This window comes from Dinoponera quadriceps, unplaced genomic scaffold, assembly GCF_001313825.1.
Source record: "Dinoponera quadriceps isolate SergipeBrazil2010 unplaced genomic scaffold, ASM131382v1 scaffold115, whole genome shotgun sequence".
NCBI lineage: Eukaryota > Metazoa > Arthropoda > Insecta > Hymenoptera > Formicidae > Dinoponera > Dinoponera quadriceps.
In genome coordinates this window covers 420,478-447,117 of record NW_014554511.1, presented here as the reverse complement: position 1 = coordinate 447,117, position 26,640 = coordinate 420,478, and the positions used below count along the sequence as shown (strand labels likewise).

The 26,640-nt window shown below is 33.2% G+C and overlaps 1 protein-coding gene across 3 annotated transcripts in view; it reads left to right on the top strand.

The window, feature by feature from the left end:
- Positions 1-26,128, top strand: part of LOC106751666 (very low-density lipoprotein receptor-like) — a 55,608-nt gene extending 29,480 nt beyond the window's left edge. For 2 of the 3 annotated variants that reach the window (XM_014632649.1, XM_014632651.1), the window contains 9 exons: positions 4,315-4,550; positions 5,162-5,363; positions 5,638-5,949; positions 6,108-6,408; positions 14,605-14,896; positions 17,416-17,896; positions 18,980-19,063; positions 24,983-25,251; positions 25,495-26,128. In XM_014632649.1, the coding sequence (XP_014488135.1) occupies positions 4,315-4,550; positions 5,162-5,363; positions 5,638-5,949; positions 6,108-6,408; positions 14,605-14,896; positions 17,416-17,896; positions 18,980-19,063; positions 24,983-25,251; positions 25,495-25,539 (2,222 nt within the window). In that variant the 3' untranslated portion in view covers positions 25,540-26,128. The remainder of the gene's footprint in view (positions 1-4,314; positions 4,551-5,161; positions 5,364-5,637; positions 5,950-6,107; positions 6,409-14,604; positions 14,897-17,415; positions 17,897-18,979; positions 19,064-24,982; positions 25,252-25,494) is intronic. The other variant, XM_014632650.1, reaches the window with a different exon arrangement.
- The last annotated feature ends 512 nt before the right edge of the window (positions 26,129-26,640 follow it).

Below are 26,640 nucleotides of genomic sequence, written 5' to 3'. Positions count from 1 at the left end.
TATATATATATATATATATATATGGTATTTATAATTATTATTATATATGGTATTTATTATTATTATATATATATATATACTGTATATATACTGTATATCTTATTGTATATGTTACTCATATATATATTTTTTAATAAGACTTTTTTTCATAAAATTTTTTCTTCCAATAAGACGAACAATTTCCTATTTCTCAAATAAAATTTAAAATTACAACACATGATTGATAACTTTTTATTCGTTATTAACACGTTCGCTGCCATGCTCTTCGGGCATATTTCCTTCTACTAAGCCACCAAACATGCTCTCTGCTTTATTCATCTTAAATCAAAGATCCAAATTAACGTGCTTATACTACGGATTAACTCGTGCTTGGCATAGGAGGTCGGTTATCGACATACGAGTAGTTGGCTTGTGAGGCTCATATACCAACTACGAGTATACTTGTAGTTGGCAGCGAACGTGTTAAATAGTTTCGCAGCAATTATTGTTGATCGAAAAGATATTTATTAGGTAATTATCTTACTCGAAATTATGTGACAGCTGGAAATTTTATTTTTTTAGGAAACTCGTATATTTAAAAATGCAAATGGCCTGTAATATAATTTGTAAGATGATAGGATAAATGTTTTATTACATTTTTTATTACATTAATACGTTGATTTCTGGAATGGTAGTTATATTACATCTGCATATGTGTACATCGTACATGCATGCATTCATTCTTATTAAGATATTTATATTTATTATCTAAATTACATGTTAATATACATGTGAAAGTTGTGATGTTATGAAATCTTTTATATTCTACGCATTATATATAAGAAGCACCTTTTTAATTTGAATGGTTGATTAAGTTATAAATTAAGTGATGTTGACAAAATTTTTTAAATAAAAAGCTGTAAAGTTTTATAGCTGAAAAGAATGAAAGCTGAAAGATTTAAGGCTTATGCATCTTTGAGATCTGTTAAAGTAATTTTAAGATATAGCATAAGTTATTTTTTAATCGAATATTTTTAAATGCCTAACTTTATTTTTGTTTTCTCCGTTTTCATCGTAACAGAAGAAATTTATTCTAAAAATATGTAACATAAAATTTTTGACAAAATTATCACAGATTACACCGATAACGCATAAATGTTACCCAAGATGTATCATTAGAAAGTTGCACAGTCAGATTTGTACTCATATTTGTATATATTTATGTATGTTTGTTTATACATTTACAGCAGTTGCTTGAAATTTCTATCATTTTAATTTATTCAATGTTGTATCGAAATTGTCTTCGGTGTGTTGCAAGATAATAAAAAAAACGTCCTATTTAATGAAAATAGGTCTTAGAGAATTGTTGACTTCCGACTAATTTTGCATGTTATCCCGTGGTAGTTACATGGTTTGCAGAAGAACACATGAGGAAAATACGGACTTCACCTTGAGTGACCTTCTCAAGGTCAGGTCAGTCATCTAAAAATTTTTTAATGGAAACCTCCATTTTTTATTTCCCATTTTTTGCAGCTGGCTTTATGACCTTTTCGATACATTATAAAGTATAAAAGTATAAGTAGTCATTAAAGTATTTTTTTTATTAAGTACATTCTGAGTTATAAGACTCGAAAGTTGACAGCTAAGGGTTAAATCAACTTCTTCTTCTTCTTTACAATAGACCTTGCAGGCCTGTTTTTCCTCTTACACACGCATATGCCTATGTTGCGCATGTTGATTATACGCAGGCATACGGGACCTACAGTTTAACGTTGACTCCGAACGGTATACTTTTTGCGAGAGATGCTTTGGGCAAATACACTCTCTGGTGGCTTTGCCAGACCGTCCAGAGGACGACATGAGCGTATGAAAATTTTTCTGGCTCTGCCGGAATTGAACCCGTGACCTCTAAGCATAGTAGACCCGCGCGCTGTCTATTATGCTACACTCGTACTTTCGTTGTTTCTAGGTAACGCTAAAAGTAGAACAAAAATAGAATAGAAAATAAATTTTAAAAATTCAAAGTGACCTCGACCTGAGTCTGAGGACACGATGTAAAAGCCAATCAAAGTCATCACTCTTTCTTAGTTCAAACTTAATTGCTTTAAGATAGTGGGTTGATTTAATCTTGATCTGTTAACTTTCGAACTTTCGAAATCTCAACTCAGAAACTACTTAAAGGAATAATACTTTATTATAGTGTTTTGATAAGGTCTTGAGGTCAGCTACAAGAATATGAAATAATGTAGGTTTTTAATTAAAAATTTTTATGTGACTTTGACTTGACCTTGAAAAGGTCACTGAAGATTATATTCATATTTTCATCATATGTCTGTGCCCCTCCAAACCATGCAACTTTTGTCTGAAAAATTTTTATCTGTGAGTTACAGAAGAGATATTAAGATGGAACACTCTCTATATGTATATACACTACTCTATTGTATATATGTACGTGCGTGTGTGCGTGTACAGGGTGAGACAAAATTATAGAAACCCTGAAATATTTCTAGATTGCGTACTTTAACAAGAAAAAGAGTTCATACAAAAGTTTTAGAATTTTGAGGGCGGAACTTAGTGGTGACGTTGATTTTTACCCTGAGGTCGAATTTGAAGGTCATTTAAAGGTCAATTTTTTTTTTAACGGAGCTCCCTAGATTTTATTGCATATTGTTATAGCTTTTCTTGAGACCTTTCCAAAACACTGCAAACAAATATTTTTGCATTAAGTACTTTTTGAGTTATAAGGCTTGAAATTTGCAATACCACCGGCATTAGCACTACCAAAGGTAGATATAAGGATCCCTCTTGCAGTATTTTCTGACTCCAAACCTTCTCTGCTGTGTATGTAAGTGTGTGTGTGTGTGTGTGTGTGTGTTAGCAGAGATAAGGACCTTGTGGGGTCCTTATCTCTGTGATACTCGCGCGCGCGCACACACACACACACACACACACAGCAGAGAGGGTGCGGAGTCAGAAAATATTACGGGACTGACGAGCCATGGAGTCTTTGTATCTATTATACCTTGAGTAGTACTAATGTTGGCGGTATTGCAACATTCAAGCCTTATAACATGAAAAGTACTTAATGCAAAAATATTTTATTATAATGTTTTGAAAAGCTCTTGAGGTAAACTATAAGAATATGCAATTAAAAGTAGGAATTTCTATTTAAGAAATTGAAGGTGACCTTCATGTGACCTTCAAAAGACTATTAAAGATCAAACCAATGACATCGTCTTATATCCTCCTCCAAACTTTACAACTATTGTATGAAACATTTTTCTCCAAAATGCACTGTTCATGAGATATTTGAGGGCATCATTTAAAATGGGACACCTTACATATAAGATCGTGTGTTTCAGACTACCCGTACACCCCATTTGAAAACAAGGGAAGTGGTTATTTTGAAAAATGTTTCAGACAAAAGTTGTAGGATATAAAAAGATTCATTTACTAATATTATCAGTTTGACCATGGGTGACGTCGCCGAAGTCAAAACAAGGTCACCTTGAATTTTTTAATTGGAATCCCCTACTTTTTGCTGCATATTCTTATAGCTTATTCCGAGAGCTTCTCAAAACATTATAAAAAAAGTATTTCTTCATTAAACATTTTTCGATTTATAAGGCTTAGAAGTTGCAATATCGCCGGCACAAGTATTAGCCCAAAGTAGATATAAAGACCGTATAAGTTCATTACTTCTGTATTATTTTCTGACTCCAAACTTTCTCTGCTGTGTGTCTTGGATAGTGCTTGGATAATGACGGCGGTATTGCAACTTCCAAGCCTTATAAATCGAAAAATGTTTAACGAAGAAATACTTTTTTATAATGTTTTGAAAAGCTCTCGGGGTAACCTATAAGAATATGCAATAAAAAGTAAGGGGTTCCGTTAAAAAAATTGAAGTTGACCTTATTCTGACCTTGGCGACACCACCCAAGGTCAAACTATATCAAATAATATCAATAAATGGGTCTTTTTATATCCTACAACTTTTGTCTGAAACATCCAATATATATATATACATTAGATTTATAATTAATAATACATAATGCAGAGATATATTTTTTCAAGATTATCAAAATAATATTTTTTTTCTACTTTTTTTTTTTTAATCACAATGATATATCGAGTACCCTTTGTTATTGATTAATCGTCGTTGTTAAAAAAAGCTAGGAATTATTCAAATAATCTTTATTTTGCTTTATATTAAATTTTGACTTTTTTGAAGATTAATATTATTACTTCACAAATAAATTACGTTAAATGTTTTACTTTTATTCATATTTCTCATATGAAAATTTTTCTTTCTCATATGAAAATTTTTCATCTCAGACGACACTTGCCGATCTGACGAGTTTACCTGTGCGAATAAGCACTGCATCCAACAGCTGTGGGTATGCGATAATGACAATGATTGCGGAGACAACAGTGACGAGAAAGCTTGCGGACCGATAACTTGTCATCCTGGCACTGATTTTGCGTGCTCCGAAAATTATTGCATAACATCGCGATGGAGATGTGACGGTGACTATGATTGTCCTGATCGATCTGATGAGATAGGATGTCAGGTACTTGGTGTTTTGTATTAACACTTTGACAATCGCACTTATTCCAGAAAATCTTTGACTGTCCTCATCAGATTGTAAAAGTTTATTTAGACGATATTTAAAGAGACGAATATCATTCTCCTTGTATCAATCCGTATATCTTTATATCCGTATAGCTTTATATAACTCTTACAATATTGCGATTATATCAATTTTCATTGAAAAATATTTATTTATAAAGCGATAGCCACCAGCAGAATCATTTTATATACATGATAGCGGCAATCAAAATATTAATCTTGCTAAACTATCAAATGGTGGAGTTGAGTAAGATTATATTTATTTTTATTTCATAAAATTGAATATCTAAATAATATATAACCATAGGAAATTATTAATCATCTAGATGATTTATCACGTGGAAATAAGAAAATTATTTTATGCTTATAATAATTTTATAATAATACAATTAAATGTTACTAAAAGGAAACTGGTAGCAAAGGAAATATTTACAACCAAATTGTTTATTCCAATAGTTTTAACGCGTTAAAAAATATTTAAGTAGAAAAAACAAGAGAGAGGAGAGAGAAAGAGAGAAAGATCTAATGTTTCTTTGTAATATTCCTTCTTAGGAACCTGCAAATGGAGAAAAAATAAACCATTGCAACAAAGAATTTGATTGCAACGACGGCATAACTTGCATACATCAGACTTGGGTATGCGATGGTGAAAAGGACTGCCCAAATGGTGCGGACGAATTCCCGCGGATATGTCAGAATGTTACATGTAGACCTGATCAATTTCAATGCGAAGATCAACGTTCTTGCATATCAGGTATTTAACGTTCGATTGAATATATTATACTGGCAATGAATGCGAAATATGAAATTTATTTCCATTATAAATTGCTTATGTTCAATATTAAATTAAATGTAAAATTACTAACGATCTACGAGCGAGAAAATGATTTACTGAACACGTTAACACTTTATGGTAAACTGTGTAATTATCATTTTGTGTATTTTATATACAAAAATGACAGTAATTCACTATAATTTAAGTTTAAAGTGAAAAGAAATTTAGAAATATTAATAATTTGTATGTTTAGGTCATCTGTATTGTAATGGTAAAACTGAATGTGCTGACGGAAGCGATGAAAAGAATTGCACGGGCAAAATCACAAGCTGTGATCCACAGATTCAGTTCGAATGTAGCGAAGGCTCATGTATTCCTCTAGAACATGTTTGTAACAAAAATCCTGATTGCATAGGCTGGGAAGATGAGAGCATTCAATACTGTGGCGTAAATGAATGTGCAAAGAATAACGGTGGATGTTCGCAGATTTGTGTCGATTTACCTATTGGTTATCGATGCGATTGTAATGAAGGCTATAGGCTCATCGATAATCGCACGTGTGATGGTAAAAGAAAAAGTTCAACAACTAAGAATTCCAAACTTCATATATATAGTAAACCTAATATAAAGTTTTATTGTGCACCTTGAAAAATACGAATTGAAAAATTGAGATATCATATTACAAAATAATATTTATAATACAGAAGTTATTTTATTTTTCAGATATTAATGAGTGTTTGGAGCCTGGCAGCTGTTCTCAATTCTGTCAGAATGAAAAGGGCAGTTTTAAATGCAGTTGTGCCACCGGTTATCTTAAAGATCCACGGAATTTAACACGTTGTAAAGCAGCTGAAGGTCATGCGAGTTTGTTGTTCGCTCGTCGACATGATATCAGAAAGGTAGCTTTGGATCGTCAAGAAATGACCGCCATTGTAAATAACACTAAAATGGCAACAGCTTTAGATTTCGTCTTTCGCACTGGAATGATCTTTTGGAGTGATATCAGTGAAAAAAAAATTTACAAGTAAGTTATTGTAATTGATTAAGAAACTTAGATTTTTGGCTTGTACGTATTATTAATATTATTCATTATTTATTTATACTTCCTATTTCTCTTGCGGCTTAGGATGGCCTCCGTTTTACAATTTCTTAATTTTTCACATACATAATATAATCATAAATATACACTCATTGCTAAGTAAAGTAGCGCACCAAGAAACTGTCATCGAAATAGAATCATATGGACAATGGAATGATGATGAAAATAATTGATTATAATATCAGGGCAAATGGATCGTTTAAATTTATGGAGTGATATGGCAGCGAACGTGTTAAATACGATATGCCGCCAATCCGCAACCGTCCATGCCATCTGCTTGACTATTGCTACCGATGTGTTAATGCATAAGAAAATTCCGAAAATTCCATTCTGCAAGTTACCTCGTGCAATTGTGCAGAAATCTCTAGTGATGCCACTACATGTTTCTGGATGGTGACGTCCTTCGATTCGTTCTCGTTTGTCGAACGATGACCCTGTCCAGTGCCTTCCCAACACTGTGTGTTCGCTCACGTTTCCATTGCTCCCAACACTATTGCACAATACAGTTCGAACAGCACAGGTGACGACCGGCCTGCCTTTTTCAAACTCTGTCAGTTATTCATAACTACTTCGAATGTGTTGTCGAATAATCACAAACATATATTCCACAAATACATTGGTCATAATGTACGCAGTGTTCGTTTTATAGCCATTCACGTGACCACGGTGGTAACAATATAAACTCCTCTCATGGCAGATTTTAGCAGGCAATCGCAGCCCATCTATAATCAGTGGCACAACTATCTGTAATTGTGTTATATACCGACTTTCATTGTTCCCAGATTCGTTCCCAGATTCTAGAAGCGCTACTTTATATTGCAATGAGTGTATATTCCGTCTTACATTAACATAAACAAAAATAAATCTAAATAGAGTCTGTTTAATAAGAGCGTGATCGACATAACTTTTAAACTGTTTATTATCAAAAAATATATTACAAAAAAATGAAAGAATGATTTACGTACAATCGGTACTACAACGTTTTTATATTAATAAGTCGTCCATTTACTATCATTGTCAGTTACTACCTGACATCTTCCAGGCATATTCTCTACCAATTTTACAGCATTTTCTCGAAATATCAACATATTGAATGAATCTAGTATACTTTTATTCCACGCAATTTAATCTTTATTAATGCCTAAGCATTTTCAGTAAGATTGTCATCTGATGACTATAATGGCAAGACCTAGTGTTTCGACATTATTTTCTTCCTTCCATTGCGAGCAAAGACGACTCCAATGTTTTAGGTTGTACTCTTGAAGGATTCAATTCTGACTTTTATTTTAAAACTACTTTTTCGGCAGATATTATTAACGATTTCTGGTAAAGTTCGACCATCTTATTGGCATTCAAATTTTCCATAGACCGAGGCAAATTAGATTACAGGAAGAATCGGATCAATATAAACTTTGAGACAGTTGCCATTAGCTTTTGTTTTTTATTTAGGCTGTTTTATTGTGTCAGTTATCTCTGGGTGTTTCCTTCGTACTCGTTTGAAAAGAAAAAACTAACAACTGTCTCAAAGTTTATGTTAATCCAATTCGTCGTGTGATTCGATTCACCTCGACCTACCCTATTCCGGTATTCATCATTAAATACGTCATTCTTTAGCGAAAGTCAGACAATAATTTGGAACTCTTTGTATATTATCATAGGGAAAGAACCCTTCTTTCTATCTGTTTATCCAAAAGTTTTTAATGTAACTCGGTGAGAAATGACTCATCGAATCGACGTTAAATCGACGTCGATTCAATGTAATTTTTATTGCTTCGACGTCGATTTGATGTCAATTCGATGTACATTTCTCGTTGGGAACGCTTTTTAAGCAGAAATTTGTTACGCTTATATTAGACAGACTATATAATAACATCATGATTGTATTAAAGGTACAGCTTAATTCTCTGCCCCTACATTTAATCAACTACAACTACATATTCAAATTTAAATTTTTTCCCCGCCATATAGTCGTTTTAAAGCGCTACCCGTCAGCTTTAAAATGAGATATAATAGTTGATAGTGCTGTTGGTATAATCTCAAAAAGTTATAATGAAAGCGATGTCGATCGAGAAGCAGTATCTAAGGCATTACCTCCTTATCACATTCCAACTGAAGAAAAATGCTGTCGATACTAAAGAAATGATTTGCTCGGCCTTGTGAAGTGAAAATGTTATAGCTGTTTTATAATACGTGTAAAAAGTGGTTTCAAACGTTTCGGGATAATATTCATGTAAAAAAGATGCTGTGTATTTGGTGGGATCAGAAAGGCAGTTATTTACTCAAACCTGGTGAAACTGTCAATTCTGAGCGTTACCATTAGCAATTGATTAGATTGAGTGACGCACTTAAAGAAAAAAAGACCTTTTACTGACACTGGAAGGAAGAAGATAATTTTACTGCATAACAATGCGCGGCCGTACATGGTGAAAACAACTTTGGAAGTCAATCTCCGGCATAGGCTGGGAAATTCTCCCTCACGCGGCGTATTCTCCAGACCTCGTCCCTTCTGATTACCATCTTTTTCGATCCTTGCAACATCAAATCACCTGGTTGATTCCCACTTCATATTCAAATTTAACTTTTTTCCCGTCATATTCAAATCTCCCGAGGAAGTCGACAAAGCATCGACAAATTTATCAACTCAAAAACACATCTTTTTTCCCTAGCGGATTTCGTCAGTTACCCAAAACATGGCAGAAGTGTGTAGAAAGTAACGGAGACTTCTTCGAAAATTGAAAGACTATTCGTTTTTTTCTTTTTGTAATAAACAATATATTTTCCTTTAAAAAGCCGAGAATTAAGTTGTACACCTAATATATGTACTCATATTGCATATATATTCCTTATTTCCTCTTTCTATTTCCAATTTAATCCATTCTATTAATTTTTTACACAAGACTTTCCATTAAGAGGTTTTATTATACATTTCGTATGGTTGATAGTATGAAGGAGGAATAATTTCTACCGTTGAGTTACAATTGAAGTCGTTACCGGTGAAAACGTTTAAAGTGAGCCAAATTTATCTGATCACCCCATGAATCCAAAGTATTATATATATATGGGAATAAGTTTCCACCTTTTCTTAGTGAAAAAGAGATATTTATTTAAACAAAACAATGCAAAGTGAGTTCATTCAAAATATGCCCCATCGGAAGCGACAACTTTCTCCCACTTTTTAGGTAATAAGCGGATTCCTCGAAGGAAGAAATCTTGTTCTTTTGAAGCGATCCATTCATCAAGCCTTTTTTTGATACCTTCATAAGAACTGAATCGCTCTCCAGAAAGGGCTAACTGCATGGACCAGAACAAATGGAAATCTGAAGGAGCAATATCCGGCGAATACAGCGGGTGGGACAGAATTTCCCACTTCACTCCTTCCAAGTATTTCTTGACCGGTTTTCTAACGTGTGGCCTAGCGTTGTCATGTAGCAGAATCGGCTTGTCGTACCTATTGTCCCATTCCGATCGTTTTTCTTTCAAAGCTTGGTTCAAATGTATCAGTTGTAGTCGATAACGGTCGCAAGTGATGGTTTCGGACGATTTCAGCAGCTCATAATATACAACACCCCTTTGATCCCACCAGATGCACAACATAATCTTCGACGCATGGATATTCCGTTTTGGCGTTGATGGACCTGGTTAACCTGGCGTCACTCATGCTTTCGGGCGTTTAGGGTTACCGTACTATATCTATTTTTCATCGCCAGTCACGATACGGTGCAGAAAACCCTTCCTTTGTTGTCGTTGAAACAGTATCTCGCACGTGACTTAATGTCTTTCCATGCTTCTCTCATTCAATTTGTATGGCACCCAATTTCCTTCTTTTTGCACCATTCCCATTGCGTGTAGACGTTTTCCAACAGTGGATCTATCAACATTTAATTCTTTTGACAAATCATCGAGCGATCGACATGGATCTTCTTCGAGTAATGCTTGCAATTCTGCATCTTCACATTTTTTTGGTGCACCTTCGCGTTCTTTGTCACGCACGTCGAAATCACTGTTGAATCGCCGAAACTATTCTTTACACGTAGTATTCGATGGAGCATGCTCACCGTAAATATCTACAAGCAAACTATGCGTTTCCGCAACACTTTTCTTACAAATAAAATAATAGAGTAAAACTTCCTGCAAATGTTTTTTGGAATAAATTCCGACATTTTCAACGCAAAAAAATTACTCTGGTTTACACTTCAAATGAATGCCATTGGGCTCAAAAGCTTGAACACACATCTTTCAACCACATATATTGCCGTTTTATCAAATCTGCAAGCAGTGCTATTGACGACATCTCTCTACAATGGGCGGAAACTTATTCCCATATCCAATATATATACATATACAGTGTCCGCCACCCAAATCCGGACAAAATGAATAATTTGTTTAAACTCTAATTCTACTTGTCAAAATGTAAAAATTACAAAAAAACTTTGTACATCACTAATGGAATCCTTTTAGAGTAAAATTATTCTACCCCCTTTTGTTTCAATGATTGCTTCGATCCTCGTCCTGAAGCACTGGCACGCTCTCTGCAACATGTCTTTGTTCATATATATATATATATATATATATATATATATATATGTGACGAACCATGGGGTCCTTATATCTATTGTGGGTAGTGCTAATGCCGGCGGTACTGCAACTTTTAAGCTTTATAACTCGAAAAGTACTTAATGCAAAAATACTTTATTATAGTGCTTTGAAAATCTCTCGAGATAACCTATTAGCTAAATCAGAAAGTCCCGTCTGTTTTTTTGCAAAAAGTATGATTTTATTTAATAAACAAAATGAAACAATACATGAATCAAAATCTTGCTCGTCGTTAGCAATGATTTTTTTCCATCTTTCGGGCAGCAAGCGAAAGAATAACTCATCTTTCGCGGCGAAAGAATGACTCATCTTTGGAGGCTACCCAGTAGAGATCCATTTTTCGACGTCTTCATAAGAATTGAAACGTTCCTCAGCAAGTGCGTATTCTGTCGGCCGAAACAAGTGATAGTCGAAAGGAGCACAGTCTGATGAATAAGCCGCATGGAATAACACTTCCCAGAGAAGTGCTTCTAACGTTTCCTTGACAAGTTTTGTGACGTGAGGCTGAGCGTTGTCATGAAGCAAAATCACTTTATGTTGTCTCGTTTCATATTCTGGTCATTTTTCGTACAATGCTCGGCTCAAACGGATAATTTGTTCTCGGTAGAGATGCCCTGTGACTCTTTGACCAGATTTCAACAGCTCATAGTACACTACACCCTTCTGATCCCACCAAATACAGAGCGTTGCCTTCTTTCCGTGGATATTCCGCTTTGACGTCGATGTTGAGGATTGGCCGGGGTCGCAAATAGTTTTTCGACGTTTGGGATTGTCAAAATATATCCATTTTTCATCCTCAGTGATTATACGATGCAAAAACCCCTTTCTTTGTTGTCTAGCAAGCAGAATTTCGCAGATGGTTTTTCGCCTTCCAATGTCTTTTGGCTTTAGTTCGTATTGGACCCATTTTCCTTCTTTGTAGATCTTTCTCAAGACTTTCAAACGATCGGAAATGACAGGTCGTGCATTTAATGCTTCTGCAAGTTGTTTTTGCGTTTGACATGGGTCTTCATCTACCAATGCAATTCTTCGTCTTCGAAAGCTCTTGGCCATCCAGAACTCCTTGTTCTCCACATCAAAATCACCACTTTTAAAGCGTCGAAACCGTTCTCTGCATGTTTTATCGGAAGGAGCACTATTACCATAAACTTCTACATGCATTCTACATGCATTCGATGAGCTTCAGCTGCAGTTTTCTTTCATTTGAAGCAAAAGTAACACTTCGCGCAAATGACGTTTATTTGGCTCAAATTTCAACATTTTTGATGCAGTAAGAAACAATGTTATTGATGCAAACGTATACCTTTATATACTAAATTTTAATGACAGATGGTAAAACTAAAAAATTAAACTTGGTTTAAATATTAGAGTTACCGACAGTTCTAGCTATAGCTACTCGCCGCTAGATGGACGGAACTTTCCGATTTACCTAATACAAGAATATGTAAAAAATAGGAATTTCCATTTAAGAAATTGAACATGACCTTCATGTGACCTTCAAATTATTAAAGTTCAAACCAATGACACTTCCTTATGTTCCTTTCCAATCCATACAACATTTATATGAAACATTTTCTCCAAAATGCACTATTCATGAGATATTTGGGTGTATAAATTAAAATGGGACAACCACATATATTGTAATATCCTTGTAATATTGTTGCAATATTATATCTTTATTAATAATATTATAAGTCAATATTCATAGTCAGATTTTATATTTAAGACCGTCTTATGACGATGTCTCATCTTCAGATGCTACAGTTCATTTCATTGTTTACAAAGCATCTAAAGATGAATTTAAAATGATCTTAAATATAAGATCAGATTATAAATACTAGCCATTCTCATCAAAATAGCGCTTGCGTAATGATACCACCTCGTAACCTGCTTTTATGAGATATTTTTTCTTGTGTTCGACTAGGTTGTCTCATGTTCTTTATATTCCTCAATTTGCTGATCCTCAATTTCTGTTGCTTATATATATCTATTAATAATTCTCAATACTAGTCTTAAGGCTTTCGCGGTCATTGGTACAATCCACTTGCGTTACTTCCGGATATATGCCGCGTTTTAAATCAGCGTTCTACCAACGTTTCGCAATCATTGCGGTTTGCATTACCAGGGCTTGGAGCTCTGATACTGAGCCCTGTTAAATATTGGTTGTCCTTATATGCTCTTTTATCCCTGGAAGGAGGGGTGGGTGGGAAAAGGGGAGGGTTCCAGCCAATCAGCGTGTTTTTATTGATCAGCTGGTCAATTAAAAAACCGGGAAGGCAGTATGCTAAATAGGGTTCACCTGTACACCTTTGTCTCGGTTGAGGTTGTGAGGATGTTTCAAAATTTCCAGGTCTTCACAATGTTTTCTGGCGAAATAGCCTTGTTGACGGGGTTAATATCGTAGTTTTGGCGTATTGTACGGAATGTCCAGTCTCCATCCAGTGTTCTGCTAAGGTTGATTTAAAAAAGTGATCGTACTTTGTGTACCACTGATGTTCCTTGAAATTTTCTTAACTTCTATATTATGTCACACACACACACACACACATATCTTTCGTCTAGCTTTTTTCTTTATAAATTTATTTATATACTTCTAGGTCTTCGCTTATATTTTTATTCGTATTTTTTCTTGTTCCTCTTTTTCATGTTCTTCTTTCATTTTTTTCTTATGTTCTTTTCTTCGTGGTTTACACAGGTTGGTCCAGTTAAATCAAACATTTTAAATATTTTATTTATTTTTGATGATACGAAAAAATGTCTAAGGAAATGTTAATACCGTTCGAAGGAACAATTATGATGACAAGAAAATTTTTCAAGGCCATTTTTTCAGAGATTTGAATATTTTTTTTTTTTTTTTTTTAATAGAACTATATGTTTTTGTTTGCACAATTTTATAAACGACATCGAGAAGGATTCAACGACGACCTTTAAATTATCCCTAACGTGGAAAATTACATATGTTTGAAAAAACTAGAAAAATAAAACATTTATGCTCTTCAACACAAAAGTTCCTGAAAATTTCTTTATATAAATCTTTTTGACTTTTTACAGGGAATGTTAAGAAACACTTTTTACAGCGGTGTATCAATTACACAGAAGAACATAAGAGAGCGTATTTTGGGTGCATATGAGAATACAAATTCAAAAATGATAGAAAGAGCAAGAATATCATTTATGTATCATATTAAAAAATGCATTGATATCGGAGGAGATTATTTTGAACATGTCTTTAAATAAACTTGTGTTGAAAAGCATAAATGTTTGAGTCTTCTATTTTCTTTAAACGCGTAATCTTTCATGTTCAAGATAATTTTAAAAGCCATATATTATCATAGCTGAACTTCTCTTGATATTGACCTTCAAATCTCTGAAAAAATAACCTTGAAAACAAATTTTTCCGAACGGTACAACTTTTTCCTTCGACATTTTTTCATATTATCAAAAATAGGTGAAATATTTAAGATGTTCGATTCAAGTGGATTCTCATTCTTATAATGAGTTGCATAATAAATCAAATCATATATTTAGAGCGCCAATAGACGAAGGGAATGAGCGCACGGTTGTTATCGAGAACGATCTCACTACGTCCGATGGATTGGCAGTTGACTGGATTTATAGTCACATTTATTGGACGGACTCTGTGAAAGATACGATTCAATTAGCTAATTTTGAAGGAAATATGAGGAAAACTCTAATACGAGATCGTATTCACGAACCTAGGGCAATAGCATTGAATCCTTTGGAAGGTTGGATGTTCTGGACAGATTGGAGCGACGAAGCGCGTATTGAACGAGCTGGCATGGATGGTTCTCATCGATCGGTAGGAAATGGAAATCTTAAATATTCAAAATATTTTTAGGAGAAAAATTTTATAAAAGGGAACATTAACGAAAATTGTTACATTAATCACTGCTAATCCTGCTGAGCAAATGTGAGTAAATCTTTGAAAAAAACTTTATATAACACAAATGACCTTAATTTTAATATACGTTTTAAAATGTTTATATATAGGGCGTTTCAGAATCCATGGGACAAGTATCAGAAGATGGTAGGTTTCACTAAGAGAATCAATTTTTGTTAAGGAACCTGTATCCATGTCCTTAATGAATTATACGTCCTTATTCGAACCGCCTGTAAGGTAAGCAACTGCTCGCACAAGAGCATTGTGCGTGACGTCTGATGATACTAGTCTACATCTTTTGATTTTGTTTCTGCTTTCATTGTTGTTTTTTTTTTTTTTTTTTTTCATTTTATTTAGACATTTTATTATAGGTTAAAACATTAGAATGTGCGAAGTGCCTGCCTTAGGAGTAATATCATAGACATCGTATAAATTGAAGGAGCATTCATTCCTTCTCCTTTCTATAAAAGAATGTGACGCCTGCGAATAATAGGAATGAAACACAGTAGGAATTGTACGCGCATTATTTTTGTCTTCTCGCGCCTGCGCAAATGGATTATAGCCAGTTAGAACGCGTGTAACAGTGCGGCGAAAGAAATTTGAAGTTATTTATGTAGTGTTGTCATAATGTTATTATTAAGTTGTCATAATAATATTATTAAGAATATTTTATAAAAAATCACTTTTATGGAAATGTAAGTATAAATTTATGTCACATATTAACACACACATTTTTATTTCAATGTAATAATTTTTCCCATCAAACACCAATTAACAGTAACATAATCAATATTATAATTTCCCACTCAATAATATAACTGTTATATAACACATGCGTTATATAGCATTTATATTGTTGAGTGGGAAATTATATTACATTGATGTTATGTTAGTATTAGTTGATATTTGCTGAGTTTTATTTCATTTATTTAACTTAATATTCATTTAAAATTTATTATGACTTAATTAATTAATAATAATATAACAATTTAAGTTAGGTGCGAGAAAAATTTGTTTCTATTATTCTTATCATATACAGAAAAAAATACTTTTAAATTAATAACAAATATATGTTTACAACTTAACTTCAAATGTAGAAAATGAACAAACGTAAGAAGACAGAAAGAGTGCGCGTGTACTTCCTGCTCTGTCTCACTTCCATTATTCGTAGGCGTCAGTCAAGCGACGGCATGTTCCGTCTATTCATACTATGTCTATAGATAATATCCACGATGATAAATCTTGGATTGAATTATTAGCCAGATATAAAAATTAAAGAAATTATTGAGAATTTACTAACATTCCAGTACTTTTTAGGCATTTATCAACATAAATACTAAATCTTGGTCTGAAATTTATCATCGTGAATACTACCTCTTACACTTGATTATATTCATTACATCTGTGTAGCATTGAATTTCTGAATAAAATAAAACAAAATAATACAAAAGCCAAAAAAAAATCAAAGGACGCAAATTAGTATCATCAAATGTCACGCGTAATGCTCTCACACGACCAGTTGCCTAATTCGCAGGCAGTTCGAACAAGAACGCATAATTTTTTAAGGACATGTCGGAGTTCACGGGTTCATTAACAAAAATTAATTTTCTTTATGAGACCTACCACTTCCTGGAGTTTGTTCCATGAGTCCCGAGACATCCCGAGTAACTTGTAACTTGAATCAGGGAAGAATCTCCCTTAGTTATACAGATATATTATTTTAAAAGAATGGAACATATTTATCTATGTTGCAATACTGAATGCCATTTTTTCATAGCAACGTGGTCAATTAAAATGATATTCACAATTTAATCATAATTCTTGACCGATTGCAAAAAACGATAATAAATAAAAATTGTTTCCCTTTAAAAAAATGTCTATATAATCCTAAAAATCTATAATTATATGAACACATATAAATGTTTCAAATTAATGTTAAATATGATGTTTTGAAGATATCTCAAAACAACGATATCTTAAACTAGGACATGGGATGTCTTAAGAACGTGATAAAAACATCATTTTGACAATTTTATAAGACATTTTTTTAATTTTAAGACGTATTTTGGATGTCTTTAAGACGTTATAATGTTGTGTGGAAAGATTAAGATTATTTGTGCTGTGTAAGCATTTTTAAAGATTTACATATAAATACAAATGATAATAAAATTGTGCGAATTTTTATTTATAATTATATTTCTTTTTATTGTTGCTTCAAATTATTACTTAAATTTACGTTTAGTTTTTTTCTTTTTTCTGAAATGTTGGTTTTCTTATTTGAAATTACTAATTTATCTCTTGTTCCGTGAACTATAGTTATAGAATGAGAATGATAAATAATAAGCAAAAATAATTATATAACTATATATCATCCATATATTACATTACATGCGTTTATCGATTAAATTGCCTTGATTTCTGACAAAAATCTATTGCAGGTGGTTGTTGGCAATGATGTTAAGTGGCCTAATGGCTTAGCTTTAGACTTGATCGGCAAAAGAATATATTGGGTAGACGCAAAATTGAACATCATAGGTTCTTGTAATTACGACGGTACCGGGAGGCGAACAGTTCTCTATTCTCCCGATAATCTGAGGCATCCCTTTAGTATCACGACCTTTGAAGATTATGTATACTGGACTGATTGGGATAAGGAAACGATTTTTAAAGCTAATAAATTCACCGGAAAGGAAGTAGAGGCTGTAACATCTATCAGAACGCTTCAACATCCAATGGTAGTTCATGTATATCACCCATATAGACAGCCTGATGGAATGAATCAGTGCCAGGCTGTCAATGGGCATTGTAGCCATCTATGTTTACCAGCACCTAAAATCAACTCCAGATCTCCACTGTTGTCATGTGCGTGTCCTGATGGCTTACGGCTGTTACCCGACGGATTAATGTGTGTGGAAAGTGGTGAGTCAGTATAAGAGAGAATATCGTGATTAACAAATAACTTTCCGATATTTGCAAGTTATTATTGTTGCAAGTTTCAACTGTTATAGTAATCAAATCACGATGGGCCAATAAATTAACGTTAAAAGTGATCTCTTAAGATTTCTTAAACAGTCGTCTTGTCATGAATTATAATGTCATAAGTTTAATATAAAGTAATTTAAATTAGTAGAATATTTAATTAAATAATGTTAGCACGGAAAGTTATTCGTTAATGTGTTATAGTACAACGTATGACATAGAAATAAAATTTAAGCTCTCTGCGAGAGTATTTTGTTGCATGTTATTGGTGCATTTTTATTTATACTTATTATTTATATTTATAAGAAACGTACTCAGAACTTCATTTTTGGTTTAATCTTGTCTATTCGTTGCACTCGAAAATTGTTTCATGTATATATTTATGACACGCATATCCAGATAGACATAATTCAGTATATTGTCTGCATTGTGACTAGCATACGTTAAGATGCGTCCTTATACAACAAGCATTTTGTCAATATATAAGCATTTTATCAATATATAAGAAAATCATCTGATACTGTGAAAATTACGGTAATATTGTGGCGATATTCTAAACGTCATAAATATTATTTTACCTAAAAGAGAACGCAATTAATCCGATATTATTATAGTAATAAGAAGTCAATATTTAGATTAAATTATGGTGTAATAAATGAGTATTTCTTAAATCAAGGATGTTTTAAATGTATTGTACTGTTGCAATGACGTCACAAAGCACGTATTAAATGTTTGTACACTATATTCAACATTTTTGTTTACCTGGATATTTATTTTAATGTCGATACTGTACAAAATTGTTATTACCTAAACACTAATAAATCATTTGGCATAATAGATTTCATATAAGTCTACCAATAAAGTATAATAAAAATATGTGCAAGAAAGACGTGTATTCGATTTTCGAGTTTGAAACGAAAATTTGCGATCATTTTATTGAGAATTGCTCGAAAATATTATAGGTTCATTATTTTTGTTGTTTCATTTATTTACATTCATGTTGCATGAATACGGGTATTCCAGTTACTACAACTGTAGCATCAACAACGCAAGCAACTACACAGCCGTTTAGAACGCTTGAGCCTCTGAATATAACTACAACTCCCAGTAAGTTTGGTTGGATGATATTTTTGTAATATATTCATGGGTTCCTTTTGAAAGAAAGAGAAAAGAAAGGGCGGGAAGCTAAATATTCATTTTCAATCTCATTGATATATGCAAAATTGATTATAATGCTAGTGAAAATTTATTCATAACACAATTCATGTGCTAATTTTTATATTTCATGCCATGTTTATTTCTTATATGTTAAAGAAATCCATCCTAAATTGGTTAAACAGGCTATAACTGTCGTTTTGTTATGGAAAGCAGCTTATAAATAACTCACAAATGATCACGTGCACGATGTAGTGAATGAGCTTTATAAAGACAATAATTCAACTTTCTGCTTATCGCACATAGTCAGCGAAAAGCAGAATAACGTTGGGAATAGCGAGCATCTCTCCACTTTTCCGTTAATTGCCAATTGACGAGCAGCGATTGTGGAGAATTGAGGCACAATCTTTATAGAGTTCATCCACCGTATCGTACGCAGTCACTCACTAATCTTTTTTAATTAATAACTCAAAAATTTGCATTGTTATTTATAAAATAATATGGTACTTTTCTGTTCAGTTTGACCAATAATCTACATAAACATTGTTTAACTTAACGTCAGGTAACCTTATATTAAAGCTTGTGATTTCTAATTATTGCCAAATAATAATTTATCGTTATTTTCTCATTATATATTTTACGTTATATATTAGGTAATAGAAAACAACCTCTTATCTTTAAAAAGTATACAATCCTCTTTAGTTTCTAGAATAATTTTTCTTGTAAAACCTTGTCCGAAACTTATTTTTTAAGTTATACGCCACGCATACCTTCTATACCCAAATTGTGGTACGCAAAATATTTCTGGCAAGGCCAGACAGGTAAATTCATTGTCAGACGCTGGCGCTTACGTAAGATGCCTACTGCGTTCAGTTGATCACAGATGCTACATAAAAGCTGCGTGCCGATATTCACTGCCAGCAAAAACAAACGATCTATATCGATGTTATATATATACTTTAGTTTTTCAGAACTGGTAATAATATTGGAAGTTACGATAGTATGTACACACACATTGAGCTTACATGGAAAGATATGTAAGCACGTTCTGCATCTCTCTCTCTTTCTCTTTGTCTAGTTTCTACCAAGCGACTAAAAGAGAAGGACAAATTTCCTCCGCTATGTCTGTTCTGTAGATGTTGTTACGCTTCTTCTCACGATATGAGTCGATCTATACAGAATGAGTGAGTTAAAATGTGACAAACATATTTCAGAAACAAAGCATTTTACAGAACAATGTTTCATACAAAAGTTGTATGATTTCGAGGGATGCGTAAAATGGTGATTTGAAGATCATATGAAGGTCACCTTCAATTTCTTAAATGGAAACTCCTACTTTTTATAGCATATTTTTGTAGCTTACCTCGAGAGCTTTTCAAAATATTATAATAAAATATTTTTGCATTAAGAACTTTTCGAATCATGCTATTAGCATATTAGTGTAAAAGTTCCAGTTGTCAGAGGGCTCGCAGCCGTTCGAAAGGATTCCCCCCCGGGGTCCTCCTCCGCATAATCTGCGACCCGGTCACGGGGCCTTGCGCCTCTCTTAGCGCAAAGTGGCCATCCCTGCTGTTCGTTACTAGCCGTCCATTCGGGCGAAGATCTCCCCGTCTTTCCGCGTGTCGCTCTAGCCGCTCCTTCCGAGCCCTTGCTCTCGTACGTCCTTGACTCCTCCCGGCCGCTCCGTTTCCTTTCGGTTTCCTCTCATCCGGTGTTCTAGCTCGGGGTTTTCTTACACTCAAAAAAAATATAGTAGTCGCGGGTCATGTCACATGCACTAACGGTGCACAACAGTCAAAATTAATGAATTCGGTCGCCTTCTCTCGTGAGAAGGCGTGAATTTCCCGCTCCTCCTCGGCCAGGCTACGGCCTGAGTAACGAAAAAAATTTTGCATTGTCACAATATATATATATTTTTTTTTTTGCGTTATAAAAATTTAAATATTGAAAATGAAAAGTTTCGTTTAAAGCAACGGAGAATTAAAAAAAAGTTTATAGTCTTGTAAATAATCCGCCTAGGTTAATAGGATATTCAAATAAAAATGGAAGGGAAGGGCAAATAGACCTATCAGCTGTGTGAAATGTCTGATTACCTCGTACCAAGTTTGATATCCGATATCTCTGATATTTCACNTTTTTTATTGTGAAGATACGTCATCAGCCTTTCAGACGCATGTTTTGGTTTGTGATTATCTGTCGAATTGTCTTTTGCAGATTAAATTTTGTAAACCATGGATAAGTAAAAAATTCGCGTTATTTTCGAATATGAGTTCCGTCTTGGAACTAATGCAGCGCTGACAATTCGAAGTGTCAACGAAGTGTTTGGCAAGGATGTGGCTAATGAACGTACAGTACGTCGATGGTTTGAGAAGTTCTGATCTGGCGATTTTGATCTTAAAAATGAACCACGTGGGCGACCTGAGAGCAAGGTGGATAATGATGAGCTGAAAGCTGCGGTGGAAGCGGAGAGATCTCAAACTACGCGTGAATTAGTAGCAAGATCTGACGTTACTATTCTAACAATATTAAACCATTTTAAACAAATCGCTAAGGTTAAAATGCTGGATAGATGGGTTCCACATGAATTAAAGGAGCAGAAGAGAAGAAGAAGAGAAATCGTTTCGAAGTTTACCTTTTTTTGCTGTCGCGACATAAAGGCGAACCATTTTTACACCGCATATGTTACATGTGATGAAAAATAGATTCTTTCCGACAATCGCAAGCGTTTAGCATAATGGTTGGATAAAGATAAAGTGCCAAAACACACTCCGAAATCGAATATTCACCAAGAAAAGCTAATGGTGTCTGTTTGGTGGTTCAACGCTGGTGTTTTCCACTACAGCTTCATGAGACCTGGTCAATTGATTACGGCGGATGTCTACTGTAACCAATTAGACGAAATGATGAAAGAACTTGGGATTAAACAGCCGAAATCGGTGAATAAAGACAGACCAATCTTCTTGTAGGACAATGCTTGACCACATGTCGCACGAATAACGTTGCTCAAACTACAGGAGCTGGACTTGGAAACTCTCTGCCACCCACCGTATTCCCCAGACCTTGCACCAACTGACTACCGTTTCTTCCAGGCATTAGACCACTTCTTGCAAGGAAAAATATTTAATTCCCAACAAGCTGTAGGAAACGCCTTTCGCGATTTTATCACCACTTGCTCTCCAGGCTTCTTCGCTATCGGCATTAACAAGCTATCGTTAAGATGGCAAAACTGTATCGATAGTTTAGGTGTATACTTTGATTAATTATACTGCTTCTTGCTTGAGATATAATAAACCAAACTTTCAGTTCGAAATCGGACATTTTATACTTAATAATCTAATATCTTCCAATAAATGTCGAAGCGTTCTTAATCTCGTACGTTACACAAATATGTAAGAAATGTGTAAGAAATATGGCAGGATGTTTTTTTTTATACAGAAAAAGGTAGCACGTTGTTATCCAATGCAGTGCGGCCACTGTGCAAGTCAAGTCTGTGGCAACACAGCTGAAAAATTTATTTGGAGACAATCCGCAGATTATTCGTTCAAAATTACGGTATAGATGGGAGTCGCTCAGTACGGCTTTGTAAGGTTATTTTTTTTTTAGAAGGAACTTTGAACATTAAGCGATACGTGGACATGATCGGGACATTCCATATCTCCTACAACGAAAAAAAGCGCCATTCTATTGAAACCACTTACGAGTTAAAGCGGTTTCAATAGAATGGCACAACGTGTAGTGCCATACTGTTGGAGAAGGCAATTGACGTTTTGTGCAAAGCGTTTGACATAAGACTTATCTTCTATAGTATCGACTTTAGCTGGTCACCTCGTTTGTCAAATTTAACATGCGTTCTGATTTTTTTCCTGTGATTATTAAAATCAGGAATTTACATGACGAATCCATGAAACACTGATGACCTGAAGCGTCGAATTGGAAAAGAAATGGGTGCAATATCTAAATCTATGTTGAAAAAAATGTTCGAAAACTTCATTGATCGACTTCGCCAATGTGTCACTGTTGATTGGCGCTATTTAAATAATGTTGTATTTAGTCAATAACCTCATTCAATAAATTTTCATTTGAGATAAATATGTATCTCTATCTTTATTTCAACCGGCGTAATTAAAAAAAGAAAACAATCCGGCCATTTTGGGGCACTTTAAAATAAGGGAAACAATAAGCATATAATATTTTGCGCATTAAAGTATAAGTTTAACGGAGCGCTATATCATCGCGTATCCAAAAACTGCTGTTTTACACTCGTCTACTTCACAAGGATATAACAAATTATAAGAATGTTAGAAGGGGACGTATAATACGTTACTCAAATGCTCCAAACCATTTTAAAGAAACTGATTTTAAGAAATTTCCAAATGATACGATATTGTATAAATATTCTATTTTCTATTTTTGGAAATGACAGAAATTTTTATTTTTACAATTTACTTTCCATCGTTTTTTAAATTTATTTAATTATTTAAAAAATCAAATTATTCATAATATTCTTACATTCTCAAATATAAAAATCTTTAAATAATTTTATTTCTAATAAATATCAATTCGGAAAACGAATTTTCAAGGCAGAGTATCCTAGTTCTGTTGCCTGTGTCCGGGCATGGTGACCTCTTTCATATGCCTGTGATATACGCGTTGATTGTACATAGGCATATGGCTTGTGTATGGATTGTACACAGGCATAAGGCAGAGTATAGAAAAGGAAAATATACATGTTTAATTATTTTTAAAATAATTAATTATTTTTGAAATACATCGACCAAATGTATAAATTAATGTGATTTACAATTATTTTATGTAAAAATTGCATTCTAATTTTAAAAAGGCTCACTCATTGGGACTTGAACCAGCGATCTCGCTTAAGTCAGGCACGTTGTCGCCGAACTGCAATCTTTGATATAGTACTTTGCTAAACTTATTTGCATGTTACTTATCTGCTCGAAATTTTTTAATTTCGATCTTTTACAAAAGTACTTGAGAAGTGTGCATTCTCCCTTTGCTCAATAAAAGTTCATACCAAAACTTATCTACATAAATTATAATATTATTGAAGTGAGTACCACCTTATGACCTCTTGTCAGCCGACTGCACACTCAAACTAATCGTTTTCGAGGGCCAAAAACGGTGAAATATTTTTGTAAAAGTATCGTATAATTTTATATATTTTACGAATGTATCATATAATATCATATAATTTTTATGTATTTTCTTGTATTTTGTGATATATCTTATGAATTTTAAGATATTTGCCTACATTTAATGTTATCGAATTACTTTCGAAAGAAAGGGAAAGAATCAACAAGAGAGAGAGAGAGAGAGAGAGAGAGAGAGAAAGAGATTGTTTCAACTCCTGAACATACGAGGAAATATATATATATATAAAATGTGTAACTTAGTTTTACATATTAAAACTTAGTATAACATAAAAATCTCGAAATTGGCGAAAGATGTGTTCAAATGTTTTTCTATATATATTTATTCCATGTCATTTTATGTATAAAATAAGTGTGCTACATATCTTGCATGTATTTTTCTCTAACATTATAAGAATAAAGTAATATCGTAAGAATTTAGATTTGCATGTGTACAATTTTACATATCTTTCTTATATTTGTATTCTCATCTGTTCACTTATCTGTGCGCTTATCTGTTTGTAATTGTTAACAATATCATGATCCGTATATTGCTTGGGAATTAAATTCATTTTGATATTTTCTTAATTAATTTTAATAATTTACCATACAATAATAAGTGGACATTAGAACTACCCAAAAAGTGTATTGGAAACTTTCTATACTAAAATACTCTTTATTTATATTGATTTAAAAATTTTTACAATAAATGTGCTATTTTTAGATCCACTATCTTCAGCAGATTCTGATGAAAAAGGAAGCTTAGCAGTTGAAGCAACAGATCCTGGCTTAGTCGCCGGTATTGTGATAGGCGTAGTGTCTTTAGGATTGTTATTACTTGCACTTGTGGCTATACTCTGCTATAGACATTATCTTCATCGTAATGTCACTAGTATGAACTTTGATAACCCCGTCTACAGGAAGACTACAGAGGATCAGTTTAGTCTTGAAAAGAATAGATTTCCGCTTCCTACGGCTACAGTTGGAGAAGAGGTAACAAAGTTTATTTAAAATTTAACTTGATGTTTTTAATCATTCTGAATTGTAGTTATTTTGGCGAATCTCTTTCTTATCTCTTTATATGTAAAGTATTTTATATTTATTTTTTATAATACCATATAAATATAAAATTTAATTTTAAGATATTTTTTCTTTTTCTTTTTTTATAAAGAAATGATATCAAAGATTTGAGGAAATACACAAAATATATGTTTGCATTTGTTTTTTTACGTACAGGCCCAGGAACCATTAACAAGTCCTGGAACAAACGATTATGTTTAAGACTCAATATGTCAATGCCGAAGGCTTAAACAGGCTACTAGGAAGTACTATATCGACCAAGTGATAAAACCATGTAAAAAAAACGAGGTATTTGCGTCGAAAGAGCCTGTCCAAACGCATCATGTCTGCGCCGCGCTCGCCCGCAAGCCTGCCAAACAACTGTGATTATGTTAATTTTTTGTATCTATTTCTTTACAAATTTTAGCACTTTGTCATTCGAATGTACATGTATTATATATTATGCGTGCGAACGTTTAGATTTGCTTTAGGACATAAAGGGAGAACTGTTTAGAGAAACTGTTGCCAAATAAGCGATGTTAAACTTTACTTGTGTTAGATTCGATAAGAAATTAAGATTTCTGCTGAATATTTTTCACTTTTTAGTTAAGCAAGATGTAACATAGTGCTTTCCACACGGATTTAGCGTAATTGTGTTTAAAAGAAAAATGACATATGCAAAAGACTATATGCGCTATATATACATTAGAAATTTAACTTGTTTAAATTATTGTTTTTAAGAATTTGCAGTGAGTATCTTGAAACTGACTTTTTGTAAGTTATATGTAAATAAAACAAAGTCTCAAAATTATCATATAAAATTATTTATTATTATATGGGGAAATTAAAACACAATATAAAAGTTATATCATTTATATATATGTTATGAGATGAGTTATCATCAGAGTGAAGTAAAAAAGACTATGATCCATGTTTTGAGTCTTATCGTAATTTATAATTTTTCGTTGTATAAAAAGAAAAAACAATTTTTTGTCGACATGTAAATTTGTAATAATCAAAAATTGGTATATTATATATTATTCTTTTCTTAACATTTAGATTTACGATTAAATTTATATACATAACATAATATAACATTATAATTATGCAAGAAAAACTGTAAATAAAAGAATATGCATGCAGGAAAAATTTCTCCTTTTATGTCTATATAAATGCGTTCAATATTGTAGACATATATAACAAAATCATGTTTCAACCTGTAAGCTGCCTATATTTCGATGGACAGTCCATATCATAAAGAGAATCACCCTATTTAGATGTTAGGTTATCGTTTATAAATGCATTGTAACAGAACGGGAAATT